The sequence below is a fragment of the Erythrolamprus reginae genome, chromosome Z, assembly GCF_031021105.1.
Source record: "Erythrolamprus reginae isolate rEryReg1 chromosome Z, rEryReg1.hap1, whole genome shotgun sequence".
In the NCBI taxonomy this organism is placed as follows: domain Eukaryota; kingdom Metazoa; phylum Chordata; class Lepidosauria; order Squamata; family Dipsadidae; genus Erythrolamprus; species Erythrolamprus reginae.
Genome location: NC_091963.1, coordinates 149,563,888 through 149,585,725, shown reverse-complemented (window position 1 = coordinate 149,585,725; position 21,838 = coordinate 149,563,888). Strand labels below are relative to the sequence as shown.

The window sequence follows — 21,838 nt, the reverse complement described above, 5'->3', positions numbered from 1 at the left end:
GCTGGCACAGAAAGAACATTCTTTGTTGTGCTTTTTTGATGACGTTGTTGATGTTAGGTGACCATTTTAGGTCTTGAGATAGGACAGAGCCTCTACTGTTGATACTATGTTGTCCAGTATTGTGAGAGGTGGAAGGGTGGGAGAGCTTCTCCTAAAGTCTACCACCATTTCTACGGTTTTGAGTGTGTTCAGTTCTAGATTGTTCTGGTCACACCGCAAAGATCCATCCTAAGATAAAATACAGGAAATAGTACAAGGGCAGACTAGATGGACTATGAGGTCTTTTTCTGCTGTCAATCTTCTGTGCTTCTGTTTCTATTTATGACCTATCTATCTATCTATCTATCTATCTATCTATCTATCTATCTATCTATCTATCTATCTATCTATCTATCTATCTCCATCCACCTAGTCATCTATCTCCTTCCTTCCTTCCTTCCTTCCTTCCTTCCTTCCTCCTTTCCTTCCTTTCCTGTCTTATATTTTTTTGAACTGTGAACTAAGCACTTAATTAATTAATTAATTAATTAATTAATTAGATTTGTATGCCGCCCCTCTCCGGAGACTCGGAGTGGCCTTATTGCCATGCACTCAAAAGTCTGATTGGGCTTATTATCAGGAGGTGTCTTATTTTTTTGGGGGGGTGGGGGGAGAGGATAACTGTCGTCAGTCTCCACCTCTCGGATACGTCCCACAATGTCCTAGACTCCCAGGGGAAAGAATTTTATTTAGGCTACAACGCCCCAGCTAGCTCCACACACACCCTCCTCCCTGGCTTCTTTGCTCCAGGCTGCATCATCCCTTGAAGCTGTGGGAGGAGAAACCTCCCTAGAGAAAACTGCCAAAAAGGAAAAAACGGCCACAGTTCGGCCGACTTCAGGATTGACCCTCCGCTGGTTTCTGCCCCCCCTTCTAGATGGTGGCCCAGCGGGAAGCTCAGAAGGCCCTGGATGCCCAGCAGGCCCTGTCTACGGTGCAGGCAGAAATGCAGGGCCTGCAGGCCGACCTGGAGGCGACGCGGAGAGAGAGAGACAGCGCGAAGATGGAGATGAGCTTGCTGAAGGTAAAACGGGGGCGCGACCTCACTAACTGGCCCATGTTTCTGCAACACTCCGTAGCTTGCATTGGCTGCCGATCAGTTTCCGGTCACAATTCAAAGTGTTAGTCATGACCTTTAAAGCCTACATGGCATTGGACCAGAATACCTCTGGAACCGCCTGCTACCGCACGAATCCCAGCGACCGATAAGGTCCCACAGAGTGGGCCTTCTCCGGGTCCCGTCGACTAAACAATGTCGTTTGGCGGGCCCCAGGGGAAGAGCCTTCTCTGTGGTGGCCCCGGCCCTCTGGAACCAACTCCCCACGGAGATTAGAATTGCCCCCCACACTCCTTGCCTTTCGTAAACTACTTAAGACTCATTTATACCTCCAGGCATGGGGCAGTTGAGATATTACAAGTTATGCATGGTATGTTTGTGTGTATGTTTGGTTTTATAATAAGGGTTTTTAGTTGTTTTATTATTGGATTGTCACATGCATTTTTTATCATTGTTGTTAGCCGCCCCGAGTCTACGGAGAGGGGCAGCATACAAATCCAATAAATTATTATTAATTAAATTATTATTAACTGACTGACTAACTCACAAAATGAAGTCTAGCTTAACAAAATGAAATTCAATGTAGAGAAATGTAAAGTCTTAACACTCAGGCAAGAAAGATCAAAAGTGAGCATATAGATCAGGAGAAACCTGGTGATGTGGCCTGTTGCCAAATCCAGCAGTTGAACCAGAGGAGGAAGAGGAGGAGGAGGAGGGGTGGGCATCAGGCTCAGCATCAGGGCAACCTGAGAGCTGCGACAGGGGAAGAGGGGATGGAGCTGTCAGAGAGAAAGAGAGACAGAGGCAAAGCCTGGGCTGTCCGTCAGTCCTCAGATGGAGCGTCAACCGCTCCCAGGTCTGGAGGTGGCGGAGGAGGAAGAGGAGGAATGGCTAGGTCCTCTGGCTGAGGCACAGACGCACAGAAGGCAGAGAAGAGGAGAGCAGTGGAAATCTATGGAAGAGCCACCGCTGCTATTGAAGCCCCGCCCCAGTTCTGGGGATAAAAGTCAGAGGGCGGAGACGAATAGGTGTGGCAGACAATTGTTCAGCCCCTTGCTGGACGGACTTGTTAGCTTGTGGTGAGAAAGAGAGTGTCGGGGCTGCCGGCACTTCGAGTTTACTTCAGAGAGTTTGCCATGTTTAGGGACCTGGGTCATGAGTTATCATTCTCCTCCTCTTCCTCCTCCTCCTCCTCCTTCTCTTCCTCCTCCTCTTCCTCTTCTTCCTCTTCTTCCTCCTCCTCCTCTTCCTCTTCCTTCTCCTTCCTCCTCTTCCTCTTCTTCCTCCTCCTCTTCCTCCTTCTCCTCCTCTTCCTCCTCTTCCTCCTCCTCTTCTTCCTCTTCTTCCTCCTCCTCCTCCTCCTCCTCCTCTTCTTCCTCCTCTTCCTCCTCCTCTTCCTCCTTCTCTCCCTGCTCCTCCTCTTTCTCTTCCTCCTCCTCTTCTTCTCCTTTTTAGCCCTGATGACATTCTCTAGTTGGGTCATGAAACGTCTGCAAGAAAGCCACCAATTCAGAGAGCACCAAGGGCCCCCACAGTCCTTTTCTTCCTCCTCCCCTTCCAACCCCACTCCTTTCCAGCCCTGATGACATTTCCTAGCTGGGCCGTGAGACGTCTATGGCTGAACAGCTCAGCTCCGAGCACACCGCAGATAAAGCCCCCCCACCCCCAATGTAGGCTTCCTTCCTCTCTCTTTTTCCAGGCCCGTTTCGAGACACAGAAGACCAAGCTGGAGTCGGAGCTGAAGGTGGCCTTAGAACAGCGGGTGACGGAGCGGCTGGCCGAGGTTCACGAGGACAGCTTGCGCCAAATGAGCGCTGTGCGAGAACAACACAGGTGGGAGGACATGAGGCCCATCCCCTCCCCCATCCTCCAACACCCATCCACCCCCATTTCTTTCTTGGGCTCCTTTGCTTTGATCGACAGTTGACATCTTGTTGGAATTTGGAATCGCCACCCGGAGTCTGACAGGAGTTAGGCAGCCTATAAATTTAATTTAATTTAATTTAATTTAATTTAATTTAATTTAATTTAATTTAATTTAATTTAATTTAATTTAATTTAATTTAATTTAATTTAATTTAATTTAATTTAATTTAATTTAATTTAATTTATTCCCCTTCTAGGAAAAATCTCCCAAGCTTAACTCTTGCGCTTATTTTTACTTACCGGTTAAAAAAATATCTTACTTTCATTTATTTACATCCTCCCAGTGATATTAAGTTGTGGCTGTAATTTCCTTTTCAGAAATCCAGGTTTATTCAGTACCTCTCTCCTTTCTTTTGACCTGCGTTTCTCTCAACCTGGAGAGGAAAATTTTGAAATCGTTTTCAGGGTTTGGGGAAGCCCTACATTAAAATGGGAATAAGTGACTTTAGGAAAAGTTTGGATGATTTTTGGGGCTCTGGGGGTTGGACTAGAAGGCCTCCAAGGTCCCTTCCAGTCCTATTATTCTATGATCTATCTGTTGGTCTGTCTGTATATCTGTCCGTCTATGTATCTGTCTGTCTATTTTTTCTTTCCATCCATCCATCCATCCATCCATCCATCCATCCATCCATCCATCCATTTCTTATCAATTATGATCTGTCTGCCTCTCTGTCAGTCTCTGTCTGTCTGTCTGTCTGTCTGTCTCTCTCTCTCTCTCCCTACCTACCTACCTACCTTCCTACTTACTTACTTACTTACCTACCTACCTACCCACCTGGTATCTATTTGTCTCTCCCACTGTCTGTCCCTCTGTCTCTATCTTCTTCCTTCCTTCCTTCCTTCCTTCCTTCCTTCCTTCCTTCCTTCCTTCCTTCCTTCCTTCCTTCCACCCATCCATCCATCTAATCTGTTAGTCTGTCTCTATCTGTCTGTTCGTCTGTCTGTCACTGTATCTGTCAGTCTTATGGGTCTGTCTTTATTTGTAGCTGGACTATCACTAAGTGTTGTACCTTATGATTCTTGATGAACATATCTTTTCTTTTGTGTACACTGAGAGCATATGCACCAAAGACAAATTCCTTGTTTGTCCAATCACCCCTGGCCAATGAAGAATTCTGTTCTGTTCTACTCTATTCACCCTTCATCAAAATTAATTGATGATTTATTCTTTCCTGCCTATTACTCCAATATCCTTAAATCTTCCCCTGTTTTGGGGATCTGCAACTGATAAGTTCCTTATCTAACAATTTGAGAAAATCCTCAGAACCGTTGCTCAAAATATCAACATTCATAATAATGCCCTTAACCTGGTTTTGCTGCACCGATTCATCCGCCTATTGTTGTTGGTTTGATTTGTTAATCTAAAGGGCTTTAGACAAGAGTCAAGATCCATTCAAAACTTTATTTACAGTATTTCTTCTCTAATCTACCCAGAAGGATTTGCAGTGATGCGGAAACATCACTAAAAACAAGAAATCCACCCTCTGTGCTTTACAGCTTAAGGAGATACAAAAAGTAATTTGAGTCTGAACAAAAGCACCTTTGTTCCTTGGTGCCTGCTAAAGCGCCTTTATTTTTATTTTATTTTTATCTTTATCTTGGACAATTAAACCCAGAAAATGCCCCTGGGCAATTCAAGATGGGCTGCGAGGCAGGATTTAAAATCTCCTTTTGTGTCGGGGAAAAAAACAATCAAAGTTTAAAATCTTTTGAGTGGGGGACAATCCTTGTCTCATATATCTATATTATCTCATATATCTTCTCATCTATCTATCCCTCCTGCCATCAATCATCTGTCTGTCTGTCTGTCTGTCTCTGTCTTTCTACCTATCTACATCTACAGTATATCAATCTATCCGTCCTTCTGTCCATCCATCCATTATCTATCTAGTGATCTATCTACCAGTATCTATCTGTTCACTTCTCTCTCTCTTCCTCCCTCAATCAATCAATCAATCAATCAATCAATCAATCAATCAATCAATCAATCATCTGTCTGCCTATCTGTCTGTCTGTCTGTCTGTCTGTCTGTCTGTCTGTCTGTCTGTCTGTCTATCTATCTATCTATCTATCTATCTATCTATCTATCTATCTACTTGGCATTTATGTTCCTCTTGTCTTCTAGGAACTCACTAAATAAATATTTTACAAAATGATCATCAGGGCATTAGTACTTCTTATATTACATGTTTATATTATTTATACATTCTGATGCTAAGGAGTTAGATGTTCTACTCCCCTTCCCCCCCCCCCGAAAAGAACTCTGTTCCAACTGCCAGTTGCCTTATATTACCATGCTCTGATGCTACCCCTTCATTAAGGCAGGTGTAAGTTTGGCCAACGTGTGACTCATCCAGTCTGTGGGCTGGGAGTTTAGACATTCTACTCCCCCTCCTCACCTGAAAAGAACTCTTTTCCAACTGCCAGTTGCCTTATAGTAATCCGCTGTGATTCTAAGGAGTTACACATTCTAAATACATTTTGGAACTTTTAAGTGTTAAGTGTATCAAGCCCGATTGCAACTACTCATTAATTTTCAAGCTTTAACTGTCAATTTATCAAAAAAGTGTGGAATTTGCAAAAGAGACATTTATTTTCTTGGTGGAAAAGACCCTTAAATTTTCATTTTCATTTCCCTTTTTTTGCAGGAAGCAGTTGTTGGAGCTAAGCGGCCATCACGAGAAAGAGTTGGCGAAACAGCTGGCTCAGTTCAAGTTGAACCTGGCCGAGAAGGAGGCTCAGCAGAAGCAGATCACTGAGGACTATGAGCATAGGTAGCCTTCCCTAAATTTACTGTGCACCAATATCTCTTCACAGCGGCAGTCCTCGGCTTACAACAGTTTGCTCAGCTGACCGTTCAGATTTACAATGGCACAGGAAAAAAGTGACTTATGACCACATTTCACACTTACGGCCATTCCAGCGTCCCCGTGGTCACATGATCAGCTTGGCAAATGAGCCGCATTAATGATGGGCACAACCTCCCGGGGTCACATGATCCCTTTTTTGCGACCTTCTTCTGAGCAAAAACAGTGGGGAAGCCAGCTTCACTTAACAAACTGTCTTACTAACTTAACCTCAGTGATTCATTTAACGACGATGGCAAGAAAAGACGTTAAATGGGGCAGCAGGTGGGTTTTTAAAGACTCGGCTGCGATCCCACAGGTAGTCCTCAACTTATGACCATACTTTGCCTCGTTCTATGACCTTTCTCACCACTGTCGTTCAGTGAACTGATCTTGCTTCCCTGATGGCTTTGCTTGTCCGAGGTTCGCAAAAGAGGGTGGGCTGGGACACTGCGACTATTGTAAATATGAACTAGTTGTTAAGACTCTCAATTTTGATCTGCCTGACTTCGGGAATGCTGCAACGGTCGTGTTTTTTCAGGGCTGTCGTAACTTCCAATGGTTCACTAAACGAATGTTTGTAAGTTGCTGCTGCACGAATCCCAGCGACCAGTTAGGTCCCACAGAGTGGGCCTTCTCTGGGTCCCGTCAACTAAACAATGTTGCTTGGCGGGACCCAGGGGAAAAGCCTTCTCTGTGGCGGCCCCAGCCCTCTGGAACCAACTCCCCCCAGAAATTAGAATTGCCCCCACCCTCCTTGCCTTTTGTAAGCTGCTTAAAACCCACCTCTGCCTGGGGGCATGGGAGAATTGAGATACTCTTTCCCCCTAGGCCTTTACAATTTTATGCATGGTATGTCTGTACGTATGTTTGGTTTTTATTATAATGGTTTTTTAACTGTTTTTAGTATTGGATTATTATTATATGCTGTTTTGTTACTGTTGTTAGCCACTCCGAGTCTGCGGAGAGGGCGGCATACAAATCCAATAAATAGATAGATAGATAAATAGATTAGATAGATAGATAGATAGATAGATAGATAGATAGATAGATAGATAGATAGTCGAGGACAACCAATTTTTTTTTTAAAAAAAACCAAACATCATCTTAGATGTTTCTGACTGGTGATTTTTCCCTTGCCTCCCCCCCTTTTTTTTGCCTTGCAGGTTTTCCAAACAGCGGGAAGAGCTACGGGAGTGCAAGGGCAGGTACCGGCGCCTGGAGGCTCAGCGGGCAGAGATGGTCAGCCAGTTCCAGGCCATGATGCAGTCCCACTGGAACGAGGCCCTCCGGCTCTTCGCCACCGGTGGCCCTTCCGTCCAGCCTTCACCCAAAGCCCCGCATCAGGTCAGACCTACCATCTTGATCCCTTGTCAGTCGGTCAACCCAAATCAAAGAAAGACATCCTTTCAGGACCGTGGAATCCCCAAAAGTAAAACTTCACGTGCTACACTGAGGGTCCCCAACATTTCTGGGTGGGTGGCTCAGAGCAGGGGGAGGGCAAGATTTTTTGGGAGGGGGCAATGTGTGCGCACCCCTGCGGCATTCATGGCGACGTTCGCGCTAGTGGGTCCACAAACTCCTGTGAGTCAGCCTTTGAATTCCCACAATGAGGCTCGTGTGAGACGGGATGCAAGTTCCCGTGATGAGGCTAGCATGAGTGGGGCTGTGGGTTCCTGCGATGAGGCCCACATCAATTGGGCTTTGGGCGTCCACAAGGGGCTAACATGAGCAGGGCCACAAACTTTCTGCAATGAGTCTCGCCTTCAGTTGAGGCAATCTACGCTGTGATTGGTTCCTGGGGTGTGAACGAGGGGGTTCTCTCTTTTCCCCGCCTTTTTCTTCTGTGAGTTCTGTGTGCTCTGCGATTTACCTCACAATGCTCCGTTTGAGCCTGACTAACTTTTTTGCTGTGTATACTCAGGGAGTCCTCAGCTTTCGACCACAATTGTGTCCAAAATTTATTTATTTATTTATTTTATTTAATTTATTTATTTAATTGGATTTGTATGCTGCCCCTCTCCGAGGACTTGGGGCGGCTCACAGCATATACAAAAACAGGACAATAATATTAATCCAATTAATACTACATTAAAAACAACCCTTCAATTCAGTTAAAAGAAAGTTGCTAAAATTTCTGTTGCTACGACATCTGTAAAGGGAATTTTGCCCCATTTTTTAAATTTATTTATGATTTGATTTGATTTGATTGATTTGATTTGATTTCCGCCCCTCTCCGCAGACTCGGGGCGGCTAACAACAGTAATAAAACAGTGTATAACAATAATCCAATACTAAAAACAGTTAAAAACCCATTATATAAAAACTAATCGTACATACATAAAATTTTAAAGGCCTAGGGGGAAAGTGTATCTCAATTCCCCCATGCCTGGTGGCAGAGATGGGTTTTAAGGAGCTTACGAAAGGCAAGGAGGGTGGGGGCAATTCTAATCTCTGGGGGGAGTTGGTTCCAGAGGGCCGGGGCCGCCACAGAGAAGGCTCTTCCCCTGGGTCCCGCCAAGCGACATTGTTTGGTTGACAGGACCCGGAGAAGACCTACTCTGTGGGACCTAACTGGTCACTGGGATTCGTGCAGCAGAAGTGATCTTTTGTGAATGGCTTCAGTTGATTTGTGGATGGCTTCAGTTGATAACTTAGTGACAGGGTTAATTAAGTGAATCCCACTTCCCCGTTAACTTTGCTTGTCGGAAGGTCACATCAGTCGAGCTCTGGGCGCCCACAAGGAGACTCACATGAGTGGGGCCGCAAGCTTCCGCAATGAGACTCAACATGAGCAGGGCTTTGGGTGGAGGAGATGTGGTTTGCGCAAGCGGAGCTGTGCGTGGACAAGGGGGTTGCCTGCGCTGACCAACTTCTCACACGACCCAGTATCGGTGATCCTGCATCCTGGTAGCAGGTCACGGCCCACAGGTTGAGATCCCTGGGCTACACCATGTTGGTACCGAAGAAATCAAACCAGTGTGTTCCAGTGTGTTTTGGCTTCTGTGCATGCGTGTGAGATTTTGGCGGTTTTTTGCTTCCGCACATGCGCAGAAGCAAAATCCTATCATGCGCATATCCCCTCATGAGATTTTGCTTCCAGAGCATGTTCAGAAGCAAAAACACACTGAGACACACGCAAGACGCAAAGCTGCACACATAGCTCAACTTTTGCTACCGTTGCGGTGTCTCTTACTGTTCCGGTAGGAACCCACTACCGGTTGGGGGCAACCGCAGAGGAGACTCTTGACCTGGATGCCAACTATGGCCACTTTGAGACTCGTGGACTTCAACTCCCAGAATTCCTCAGCCAGGAAGGGTTTTCCAGAATTCAGCATCTGCATAAGAACCAATTTTATTGGACTGCTTTTCCCCCCACTTTTTTGGATGGGATAAATACCGTATTTTTTGGAGTACAAAACACCCTTAGACTTTATAGAGGTGGAAAACAAGGAAAATATATTCTGAACCAAATGGTGTAGTAATATAATTAAATTATAAATAATTAAATCTACAGTAACCGAATTTAAACATGCCTGGGATAAACATATATCCATTGTAAGATAAAATATAGGAAATAGTATAAGGGCAGAATAGATGGACCAGGAGGTCTTTTTCTGCCGTCAGTCTTCTATGTTTCTATATTTCTATATATTATTTAATAAAACACCAGTGTAACATAATACTTTTTACAAACATTTACACCTTTTCCAAACTTCAAAGTTGACAGCTTTAAGACTTGTGTACTTCAACTCCCTGAATTCCTCCTCCAGTCATGCTAGATGGGGTAATTAGAAGGCAAAAACAGCCCCATCTCTGTGAAAAATGAACCGTTTTTCGACTGTTTTCGCAAAAAATGGGTGGGCAAAGGGTCTGGGGAACCTGCAGAAAGCTCCTGGGCATTGGAGGAAGGCATAAATGCCTCCATTATTGTGAAAAAACAGTCAAAAAAATGGCCTATGTTTTGTAAAAACGGGGCCATTTTTGCCATCCCCCAGCACCCAAGAGCTCTCTGCAGGCTCCCCAGACCCCCTGTCCAAAAATGGGATGCGGAAGTGAGGTTCGGGACAGCAAAAAACAGCTGTATTCGGTGTATAAGATGCACCAACATCTCCATTCTGGGGAAAAGCACCAACATTTCCATCCTCCTGGGGGAAAAGGGTGCGTCTTATACTCCGGAAAATATGGCAGATAGCAGGTATAACTTGAGTTCAGCAAAGGGGGGGGGGGGGAAGCTGGTTGGGGAATTCTGGGAGTTGTAGTCCACAGGTCTTAAAGAGCTCAAGGTTTGCTTTAAACAAACTTTTCATTTCTCCCTTGATCCGGAGTCAGCAACCTGTGGCTCTGGAGCCACATGTGGCTCTTTCATCCCTCTGCTGCGGCTCCCTGTCGCCAGTCAGTTCCACCATTGATAGGGCTTCCGGTTAGGACAGGAAGAGGAAAAAGGAGGCCATGCTAGGAGGAGTCTCTATGGTGGGAGGACCAGATTTCCAGTCGGCTCCAGAATTAAACGGGAGGTGTGTGGGGAGGGCCCCTCCATTAGGACCTTGAGTGTTTAAGGTGGCTGACCCCTGCTCTTGACCTTGTAGGAGGCTGAAGCAGACCCCAACTCCGAGTCGGTATTTCTGCCCCCATCCGACCCGCCCAAGAAGACCCTAAAAGGGGAGGCGCTGTGCAGCAATGCCGGCATGGGCGACTGCAAGGATCTGGCCTGGGCCAAGGGGGCCCCGCTTCAGCCCGTCCTCCACCCACAGATCAAATTGCAGGGGGGCTCGGAAGGACTCGAAAAAGGCCTGCGGGACTCTTGCCGTCAGTTTCTGCCCCTGGTGCCGGACGTGGGGCGTCTCTCCTCCGAATTCAGCCACATTCTCAACTCCAGCCTCCTGAGCCAGCAGGGCTTTCAGCAGCTCGACCCCCAAGTGGACACCACCATCGCCACCGGATCAGGTGGGTGGCGCTCGGAGGCCGTCCTTGCAGGGTCTCTACCTAAGGAGGCTCTGAGTTCTAGTCCCGCCTTAGGCAGGACAGTGGGATGGGTCACTTTGGGCCAGTCTCCCTCTCTCTCTTTTTCTCTTTCTCTCTTTCTCTTTTTTCCAACCCTCTATTTCAACTTGTTTCTCTCCCACTTCGTCCTCTAATTGCTGGATATATTTCTTTTCTTTTTCCTTTTTTAATATATATGACAACCATCTTCCTGGCTTATTCGCATGTTTAAATTGATTTTGTCTTGCTGGTTTTATCTTTTGAGCTATCTCCTCCTGTACTGAAAGATTAATTTTATGTTTAATTAATTCCCTTTCTCTTTTTTCTCACCCACTTTCTTTTTCTTTCTCTTTTCTCTTTCTCTTTTTCTCTCACTCACTTTCTCTTTCTCTCTCGTCTGTGCAGTTCTGTGTTAGCAAAAACTCCAGAACAGAAGGATTTAAGGGTAGTGATTTCTGACACTCTCAAAATGGGTGAACACTGCGGTCAGGCAGCAGGGAAAGCAAGTAGAATGCTTGGCTGCACAACTAGAGGTATAACAAGCAGGAAGAGGGAGAATGTGATCCCACCATACAGAGCGCTGGTGAGACCACATTTGGAATACTGTGTTCAGTTCTGGAGACCTCACCTACAATAAGATATAAGAAATATAAGACAGGGTCTTATTTTGGGGGAAATGCAGGGGGGTATGTACATAGATAGATAGAATGATAGATAGATAGATAGATAGATAGATAGATAGATAGATAGATAGATAGAATGATAGATTAGATAGATAGACACACACACACACACACATTTGCGTACATATGTAGATAGAGATGATGGGTGGATGGAGAGAGAGAAAAACAGAGAGACACACAGACAGATGATGGATGGATAGATAGATATGATGGATGGGTATGATAGAGCAATGGTTTTTTGGCCATGCGCCACCAAAGCATCTGTAAAATCCTGATGCTTCCCCCCCCCCTTGCCCCGTGACATATAATTCTTCCTATTCAAAAAATGAAACCACTCACGTGGAGGAAGCCTAAAAGGCCATGAGCATTAACTGATTCTGTTAATGTTAACTGATGTATGGTATGCTTGTGTTATATGGTTTTTTAAATGATGGGTTTTTAGATGCTTTCTTTAATTATTAGATTTGTTACACTGTATATTGTTTTCGTCATTGTGAGCCGCCCCGAGTCTACGGAACGGCATACAAATCTAATAAATTATTATTATTATTATTATTATTATTATTATTATTAATTATTATTCTGCATGTATGTGTGTTTGGATAGTTCATTAGGGTTTATTATGGGGTTTTACTGTTCTTATTATCTAAGAACCTAAGAAGAGCCATGATGAATCAGGCCAAAGCCCATTGAGTCCAGCATTCTATGTGCCACAGTGGCCCCTGATTGTCCATGAGGATCTTGAGCAGAGAGAGAAGGCAAGACCCTCCCTTTCCCTTGACCCCCAACAAATGGTACTCGAGGGAACCCTGCCTGCCTCAACCAACACAGAGGCGGCACATGGACATCCCTTTTGATAACCACCTATGATACACTTGGCCTCCATGAATCTGTCTAATCCTGCCTTGAAGCTCCCCAGGCTGACAGGTGTCACGACCTCTTTTGGGAATTTAATATTTGACTTTGTTATATTGTATGTATTATTTACTGTTGTAAGCTGCCCTGGGTCCCATTGGGATTGGGCGGCTTAGAAGTCAAATTAATTAAATTAAATTAAATTAACTTGGTTTAAACAAGGTTCCAATTGCCCCCATTAAAAATCAAATCCCCCCTCCCCCCCGTGGGGCGTGGGCTCCACATTGGGAACCACGTGATAGAGATCAATGATAGACAGACGGGCGCATTTTTGTGTGTGAATTGAGATTGAGATCTGCGTCTTGTCTTACTTTCCTTTTTCCCTTCCTTCTTTCCGTTCTCCCTTTTATCAGGTTTGAATTTCCACCCGGAAAACCTGGCTGAACACCCGTTTGCGGATGAGAGGGACGACTCCAGCCAGGAGATGGCAGGGAACGACAGTGAGCTTACTCAGCCCAGCACCGGGGAGGGTGGGGCACAGGGCCCCCAGACGGACTTAAACTACTACATGCGCCTGGTAAGTGTTCTGTCGGGCTCTCTGGCAGACTCCTCCCGAAAATTCACAGGTACAAATTTCAGATGCACACACATTTGAAAATTCAAAACAATGTTCTTTATAATGAAAATTCACTTAAACCACGCCCTCTTTTGGTATAGCAAAGAGCACTCGTCTCCAAACAAACTGTTAATTTGTACAAGTCCCTTATCAGTCCTGTGATACTTAGCTTGCAGCTGTGAGGCAATTCACAGTCCTTCTTCTTTCACAAAGTGAAACACACTTTGCTCTGGTTTAGTTTCAAAGCGGGGGAAAATCAGCACACAAAAGGTCAAAGTCAGCAAGGCAGGCACGAAACAACACGATCAGATAATCCTCCACAATGGCCAAACCCACAGGCTGCTCTTTATAGCAGCCTCACTAATGACTACAGTCCCACCATAGTTCCCTCTAAGCTGAGCAGTGAGCAATCGCTCACTTAAAAATCATCATCAACTCAGAGTTTTCCAAACCTGCCCAGAAGCCGAGAGGGAAAGAGTGAGAGGGAAGGAGAGAGAGAGGAAGAGAGAGAAACAGATAGAAAAAAGAGAGGAAGGAAAAGAGAAAGAAAAAGAATGGGAGTAAGGAAGAGAGAAAGAAAATCAAAATCTAGTTTGAAACTAGCTCAACTATTTAAGTGGCATTTTGATATTGATAGAGTTGCCCTATTATGAGCTCACTGTTATAGACACACAGTACAGTATTTTATTTTGAAATTCTCTGAGGCAAAACAGGGTGGGTTTTTTATGTTTGTTTGTTTGTTTGTTTGTTTATTTATTTATTTATTTAATATTTCTGTGCCGCCCAGTCCCGAAGGGACTGCCGCTCAGACACTATACTTTTCCGCCCCCCCCCCAAAAAATTAGAGGGAACTGAGCCCCACCCAACCACAGGTGGCCCCATTTTCTTTGATAATAATCTCTCAGTTGTTGTTGCCTATGCATCGCTCTCCACATGCGTGGCTGTATCATTAACTCTTGTTCTGAGTCCAAGGAGGAGCTAGATAATTGATCTCCTTCTGAGCTGTCTGCCCCACTCTCCTCCTCCCTGTCACTCATGTCTTCTTGGTCAGAGGAGCCTTCATCAGCAGATTCCACCGGGAGCAAAACAGGCCTGTGGCATGTGGATGTCTCCCCCACATCCACAGTCCTTGGGGCAGGAGCTGGGCCAGAGCTAACCACAACAGTAAGGAGCCATTGTGTAACTTGGGAAAAACGTGCATGTGTGCATGTAAGGACATTTGGTTGGAAAAGGTTTCTCAACCTCAGCAGCTTTAAGGTGGGTAGACTTCAACTCCCAGAATTCCCCAGCCAGGATATTATAACCTTTAAGCCATATGGGACTTCAACTCCCAGAATTCATCAGTCAGGATTTATTTATTTATTAGATTTGTATGCCGCCCCTCTCTGAGGACTCGGAGCGGCTCCCAACAAACAATACAGTCTAAAAATCCAATGTTAAAATGCAGAACAATTAAGAAACCCTTATTAAGAGCAATCACACAACTCAACATACCATACATAAGGTGGGACAGCCGGGGAAATCAATTTCCCCATACCTGGCGACATAGGTGGGTTTTCAGTAGTTTATGGAAGGCAAGGAGGGTGGGGGCAGTCCTAATCTCTGGGGGGAGTTGGTTCCAGACGGCTGGGGCTGCCACAGAGAAGGCTTTTCCCCTGGGTCCCGCCAAACGACATTGTTTTGTCGACGGGACCCGGAGAAGGCCGACTCTGTGGGACCTAATCGGTTGCTGGGATTTGTGTGGCAGAAGGTGGTCCTGGAGATATTCTGGTCCGGTGCCATGAAGGGCTTTATACGTCATAACCAACACTTTGAATTGTGACCAGAAATTGGTGCACCAGGCGAACCTGGGCAAACGCCCCCCTCACCACAGCCGAGGGGGTTAATAATCCCCCCCCCCAGGTGATGGACGGATAGATGGAATTGTCCTTGGGAGGCAAAACCCACAGCCACTCCATCTTGTCAGGGTTGAATCTGAGCCTGACACCCATCCAGACCTCAAAAGCTTCCACTGGTTCACTGACTGGACATGGGGTGGAGATGTACAACTGGGTATCATCCGCGTACTGATGATACCTCACCCCATGCCCTTGGATGATCTCGCCCAGCGGTTTGATGTAGATATTGAATAGCAGGGGGGAAAGGACCGACCCCTGAGGCACCCCACAATGGAGAGACCTAGAGGTCGACCTCTGACCCCCCACTAACACCGACTGTGACCGACTGGAGAGGTAGGAGGAGAACCACTGTAAAACAGTGCCAATTCCCACTCCCAACCCCTCCAGCCAGCGTAGAAGGATACTATGGTCAATGGTATCGAAAGCCGCTGAGAGGTCAAGGAGCACCAGGACAGAGGACAAGCCCCTGTCCCGGGCCCGCCAGAGATCACCCATCAGCGCGACCAAAGCAGTTTCCGTGCTGTAGCCGGGCCTGAATCCTGACTCTTGAGGGCCTAGATAATCGGCTAGAATTTTTACGCCCTGTGGGACTTCAACTCCCAGAATTCCTCAATCACTACAACTTTAAGAAGGTCACACATATTAAAGTTGCCATGTGTGAATAATAGTGATATGCAAGGGTAGCTTTAAAGTGACTCAACTTTCTTATTAACGCAAGTTTCCAAAGCTAAAGAAAAAACCCGCTATCTTTTTTCCCTAAAAATTCTCCTAAATGTTTATTTACATTTTTTTTTACTTTTTTTCCCCTTCCCCCCCTAATAATTGACTCTTTCCCACCTGCAATCTCCCACCCATCAGATTCTCAGCCACTCGGACTTCGATGGAAGCGCTTCCCAGCAGGAGGCGTGTGCCACAGACAGTCCACCGCGGACCACGAATCGGACACAGGCCGGTAAGCCCTGGCCCAGCCTCCCTCCTCCACTTTTCCAAGACAGGTTCTCTCCTAGCAGCTTCTGATTATCCCCCGACCTTTGCTTGTATATTTAATTGTTTATTACGTTTATTATGCCTCCCGTCTTATGGTCGAATAACCATGGGCAGCTAAAGCGAAAGCACATGGTGAAAACATTAAATAGAAATATTCCTCGACTCGAGGCCAGAATTTCCGTTGTTAAGGGAGAGGAAGCGTGCCCGATTTTACCCCCCTTTTCTGCCGTGGCGGGTTGAGGAAAGGGTTGCAAGTTGTTAACCAGATCAGAATAGAATAGAATAGAATAGAATTTTATTGACCAAGTGTGATTGGACACACAAGGAACTTGTCTTGGTGCAGATGCTCTCAACGTACATAAAAGAAAAAGACATTTGTCAAGAATCATGGGGTACAACACTTAATGATGGTCATAGGGGTCAAATAAGCAATGAAGAAACAATCAATATTAATAAAAATCTTAGGATACAAGCAACAAGTTACAGTCATACAGTCACAAGTGGGAGGAAAAGGATGATAGGAATGATGAGAAAAACTAGTAGAATAGAAGTGCAGATTTAGTAAAAAGTCTGACGGTGTTGAGGGAATTATTTGTTTAGCAGAGTGATGGCGTTCGGGGGGAAAACTGTCCTTGTGTCTAGTTGTCTTGGTGTGCAGTGCTCTGTAGCGACGTTTTGAGGGTCGGAGTTGAAACAGTTTGTGTCCAGGATGCAAGGGGTCAGTCAGTATTTTCCCCGCCCTCTTTTTGACTCGTGCAGCATACAGGCCCTCAATGGAAGGCAGGTTGGCAGCAATTGTTTTTTCTGCAGTTCTGATTCTCCTCTGAAGTCTGTGTCGGTCCTGTTGGGTTGCAGAACCAAACCAGACAGTTATAGAGGTGCAGATGACAGACTCAGTGATTCCTCTGTAGAACTGGATCAGCAGCTCCTGGGGCAGTTTGAGCTTCCTGAGCTGGCGCAGAAAGAAGATTCTTTGTTTTGCTTTTTTGATGATGTTTTTGATGTTGGTAGATATATTACATCTATCACATTCCCACTATCTACTAAGAAAGTTTTCCATTTTTTTTAAAGGCACATTTGTTCTTGTCCTATCCACGCTGAATTCTGATACTGGCTGGGGAATTCTGGGAGTTGTAGTCCACAGGTCTTTGCGTTGCCAAGTGAGGAATTCCTGCTCTGGTTGATAGACCGAACTCTTGGTGACATTTTGACCTCTGTTCCTTTCTTATCTGAAGATCTCGTGGCTCTCTTCCCAGGTAACTCTCAGTCTTACCACGAACGGTCCACGGCCCTCTGGGATCCAGCACAGCCCTCTTTCAGCACGATTCGCATCCAGCCGCCCAGCAGCGCTGCCGTCCACAAAACCAAAGTCTCTCTGCCCAAATCTGGACCGGTCTGCTTAAGCCTGGAACCAGTGAGCCCCTCCAAACAGCATGTGGGTGCGTGACTCATTCCTGGAAGGTCCTTGAGTGTGGGTCCAGTTGGCCATGCTTGGAGTCCCAAGTTTATTTTGTCTCTTGGCTTCTTTTCTTCTTCCTCCTCCTCCTTCTTTCCCTTTCCCTCCCTCTCCCTGTCTCCTCTTCTACTCCCTCCCTTCCTGTCCTTCGCCTCTCCCCTCCTCTCCCTCTCTTCTCTTCTCTGCTTTCCTTCTCTCCTCTCCTCTCTCCCTCTTTCTCCCCCTCTTCCCCATCTCTTCCTTTCTCCCTTCTTCCCTTCTCCATCTTCTTCCCTCCCCTGTTCTGTCTCCCTCTCCTCCCTCTCCTCCCTTCCATGCTCCCCTTTCCCCCTCTTCCTCTCCTCACTTCTTTCCCTTCCCCTTCTCTCCCCTCTTCCCATTTTCTCCTCTCCTTCTCCTCTCTTCCCCTCTCCTCCCTTTCTCCCCTCCTGTCTTTCCCTCTTCCCCTCTCTCACCTCATCCCTTCTCCATCTCCTATCATTCCCTTCCCTCTCTTCCCCTCCACCTCTCCTCTCTTCCTCTTCCTCCCCTATCTTCCTCTCTCCCCTCTTGCCCTCTATCCCTCTCCTCTGCCTCTTCTCCTCCTCCTTCATCTCCTCCCCTCTCTTCTCATCTTCCCCTCTCTCCCTCCCTTCTTTTTCCCTGTTCCCTCGTCTCGCTCTCCTCTTCTCTTCCCCCCTCTCCCATTCTCTTCTCTCTCTGCCTTGTCTTTTCTCCTCTCTCCTTCCCCCCTGTTCTTCCTCTCCTCTCCTTTCTCCCCCAGCCCACGAGGAAGGCATCCTGTCCCCCAGCCGCGTGGCAGCTGTCTCGCTCCTTCTGAAGCAGTACCAGGCCAAGGGGAGAGCCGTACCCTCCACCGAAGAGCTCTACAAATACTTGCACAGGATAGGGCAGAACGGGTAAGGGAGAAGCGGAGGGGGACTCCCTCAGGGAGGAGACAGCCCCAACTTTTGCAGGGGCAGAGACCTCGCTCTCTGTGTGTGTGTGTTTCTGTTTGGGTTTTGCTCTAACAGTTCCTCCTTCTGAATTTTGGATTTTGGCATCCAGGCCCCAAGAAACCAAAGGAGATGGGAATCTACCGGCCCGCCGGAACCTCGATCCTAAATTGTCCGAATCGATGAGGAAAGAGGTAGGTGCCAATTGCGAACTGACTATGGGCTTGCGACTCAGAACCACCGTCGAGCCCAAAGTTCCCGCTCGGTAAGGGAGTTTCGCCCCGTTTTGCTCCCCTGTTTCTTGCCACAGCTGTAAAGCGAATCCCTGCCGTGGTCAAGTGAGGAACCTGATTGTTAAAGTGAACTCGGCTGTTCAGTAGGTCACAAAAGGGGAATCCCAGTACAACACACACACACACACACACACGACCCTGCGACTATCGTAAATAGGAGTCAGTCACCAAGGGTTTGAATGTGGCCACGGGGATGCTGCAATGGTCATAAGTGTGAAAAATGTTCATAAACCCCTTTTTCAGCTGCTGCTGTAACTTTGAACGGCCACTAAGCAAATGGTTGTAAGTCAAGGATTACCTGTATTTCTGGAGCAGGGATGACCTAGAATTATAGTTAGAGTTAGAATTAATTAGAATTAGAATTAATTAGAATTAGAATTCATTAGAATTCATTAGATTTAGAATTCATTAGATTTAAAATTAGAATCAATTAGAATTAATTAGAATCTTCGGAGAGGGGCGGCATACAAATCTAATAAATACAAATACAAAATATAATCAGAATTAGAATTAATTAGAAGGAATTACTAGAATTAACTGAATTAGAATTTATTAGTATTATTTAGAATTTTGAATTACAGTGGTACCTGTACTTAAGAACGCCTCTACTTAAGAACTTTTCTAGATCAGAACCGGGTGTTCTTTTTGCCTCTTCTTAAGAACCATTTTCTACTTAAGAACCTGAGCCCGGAAAAATTTCCCAGGAAATTTGAGAGGGACACGAAGGCCTGGCCATTCCCCCTTTAATCCCGGCCATCTCGGGCTTTTCTGGGCTGCCAGAGGAGCCTTTCGGTGGCGCGTAAGGAGGCTTTGGCAGCCCAGAGAAAACAAAGCATTTTCCTTTCTCTGGGTGCCACATTAGATCCCCCCCCCTTTTTTTTAAGCCTTAAAGTTTTGGATTTTATTTTGATTCCCCTCACCTTCTTCCTTCGGCAGCGACTGTCCTCCTCCTCTTCTTCCTCCTCCTCCTCCCACCCAAATTCCGAGCTTTTATTTCTTTCCTAGTGAGTTTGCGCCCATTATTTCTTTTACATTGATTCCTATGGGAAAAATGGCTTCTACTTAAGAACTTGTCTATTCAAGAACCTGGTCACAGAATGAATTAAGTTCTTAAGTAGAGGTACCACTGTATTAGAATTATTACAATTAAAATTAATTAGAAATAGAAACCGAATAGAAAAATAGAATTGGAAGGGGCTTTGGAGGTCTTCTAGTCCAACCTCCTGCTTAGGCAAGTACAGTAGTACCTCTAGATACGAGCTGCTCCACATGCGAGTATTTCAAGATACGAGCCACGAGGGGAGAGAAATTTCTGTTCCAGACCTGAGCTCAAATTCGGGATACGAGCCGAGCGTCCACTAGGTGGCGCAAGAATCCTTGCTTTTGGTTATCTCGGAGGGGAAAAACAAAGTCTAAAGCCATTTGTTCCAGATACGAGTGTTTCGACATACAAGCTCCCTTCTGGAACGAATTAAACTCGTATCTAGAGGTACTACTGTATCTGTCCTTGTTTCCTTCTCAGGGCCCTCCCAGCCGGCGGTCAGGGAGCTCGGGGCCTGGTCGCGAGAAGTCCCAGGCTGCTGGGAAGACGGGGAAAAAACTCTCCGGTTCGCTGGCCTCCCACTCTCGCAGCAGCAGCAGCAGCCGGGGAGGAAGCGTGTGGAGATAGTGCCTTGGCGACTGGACTGTTTCTCTCCGACCTCCCTTCCCTGTTTTGACTACTGGACCGACGCAGGTGGACGACGACCGCGGCTTTGCTGCCTACCGCAGCTGAGGATCTAAAACCCTGCCCCCAAATACGGCCTGAGAACACAAGTTTGTGTTGTTTTAACCCTTCACTCTGGCGGAGTCAGAAACGGGAGCAACAACCGAGGGATCCATTTCTATGTAACACAGAACAAGATGCTGCTGGACCTTTGCGAGACCCACTTCTCGACATCTCTGAATCTCACCCATCAGTATTTCTCATTCCTGATGTCCGTTTCTCTTCCTGAGGTCCATTTGCGGAAGAAATCCATCCGGCGGCAGAAGTCTCCAAATTCGATGGCTTTTAAGACTCCTTGTGGACTTCAACTCCCAGAATTCCCCAGCCAGCTCTTTCCATCCCGCCTCCCTCTTTGCTGAAATCAAGATACTGTATATTACATCGACCGCATACCCGCTATCTATGAAAATAATACCCCATTAAAATAAATGCAATAAAGGTAGTTTGGGCCACATTTGTTCTTATCCATACTGAATTCTGGCTGGGGAATTCTGGGAATTGAAGTCCAGCAGTCTTCAATTGGTTAAGTTTGGAGCCTGCTCTACATGTTTGTTCCGCCCAACCCAAAGGAATATCCTTTCTTATTGTCAAGTTACATGCGCGGGTCCTCAAATTTGGCAACTTTAAGCCTTGTGGACTTCAACTCCCAGAGCTATGCTATGCTGGCTGGAGAATTCTGGGAGTTGAAGTCCACAAGGCTTAAAGTTGCCAAGATTTAAGACCTCTGATTTACAGGATACATTTGCAACTGTCTCCATAACTAACCTGCTTTCCTTTCCCGCTTATTCCAAGCCCATCCTAACCCTGGTTTGCTGTGTTTTCTTCTGGATATAGCCAGTTCTAGGAACGCCCAGCTTGGCTTTTATACGTTTACTCTCTTTTTTTTCTTGCAGAATTAATTATTTTTGTATAAAGGTTATTTTCTAAATAAATGGCATTGTGAGTTGTTTTTAAGCAAAGGGCAACACCCTCCTCCTCCTCCTCTTTCTTGTCTCTGGCGTTGCGGTTCTTTTTCACAACGTTAACATCCAAGATGTTGAAGGAACAAAGTATTTGGGGGAAAAGTGGGGAAATAGTTTTCATTTGTTTAATTTATTAATTATGAAACTTAGTTGCCATCTGTCCTGCATCGAAACGACTCCGGCTTACAGCTTACAGCTTAAAAACATGTACATTAAAACAAAACATTAAAATCATCAGTTGTAAGTTAACTAGCAAATAAAAAATATATATACATACATACATACATACATACATGCTTCAAATACCACTCACTCATCATGAAATCTGCAGAATTGTAAAGCCTACAAACTTGAAACTTTCCATGTATGTTTTTCTTGGCTTTTAGGTGCTTGCTAAGGAAGGACTTTTTGAAATGACCATCAGATTATTAGTATTTTTTATATTGTATTACATTAATTAACTCTGGTACTAAGGAGTTAGATGTTCTACTCTCACTCCCCACCTGAAAAGAACTCTGTTCCAACTGCCAGTTGTCT

At 45.8% G+C, this 21,838-nt stretch overlaps 1 protein-coding gene across 2 annotated transcripts in view; it reads left to right on the top strand.

The window, feature by feature from the left end:
- CNTROB (centrobin, centriole duplication and spindle assembly protein) overlaps positions 1–21,314 on the top strand; it is a 48,688-nt gene extending 27,374 nt beyond the window's left edge. The window contains exons 10-20 of one of the 2 annotated variants that reach the window (XM_070726554.1): positions 917–1,063; positions 2,796–2,929; positions 5,671–5,796; positions 7,035–7,215; positions 10,458–10,815; positions 12,803–12,966; positions 15,762–15,855; positions 17,147–17,329; positions 18,110–18,245; positions 18,394–18,475; positions 20,097–21,314. In XM_070726554.1, the coding sequence (XP_070582655.1) occupies positions 917–1,063; positions 2,796–2,929; positions 5,671–5,796; positions 7,035–7,215; positions 10,458–10,815; positions 12,803–12,966; positions 15,762–15,855; positions 17,147–17,329; positions 18,110–18,245; positions 18,394–18,475; positions 20,097–20,243 (1,752 nt within the window). In that variant the 3' untranslated portion in view covers positions 20,244–21,314. The remainder of the gene's footprint in view (positions 1–916; positions 1,064–2,795; positions 2,930–5,670; positions 5,797–7,034; positions 7,216–10,457; positions 10,816–12,802; positions 12,967–15,761; positions 15,856–17,146; positions 17,330–18,109; positions 18,246–18,393; positions 18,476–20,096) is intronic. The other variant, XM_070726555.1, reaches the window with a different exon arrangement.
- Positions 21,315–21,838: the final 524 nt, after the last annotated feature.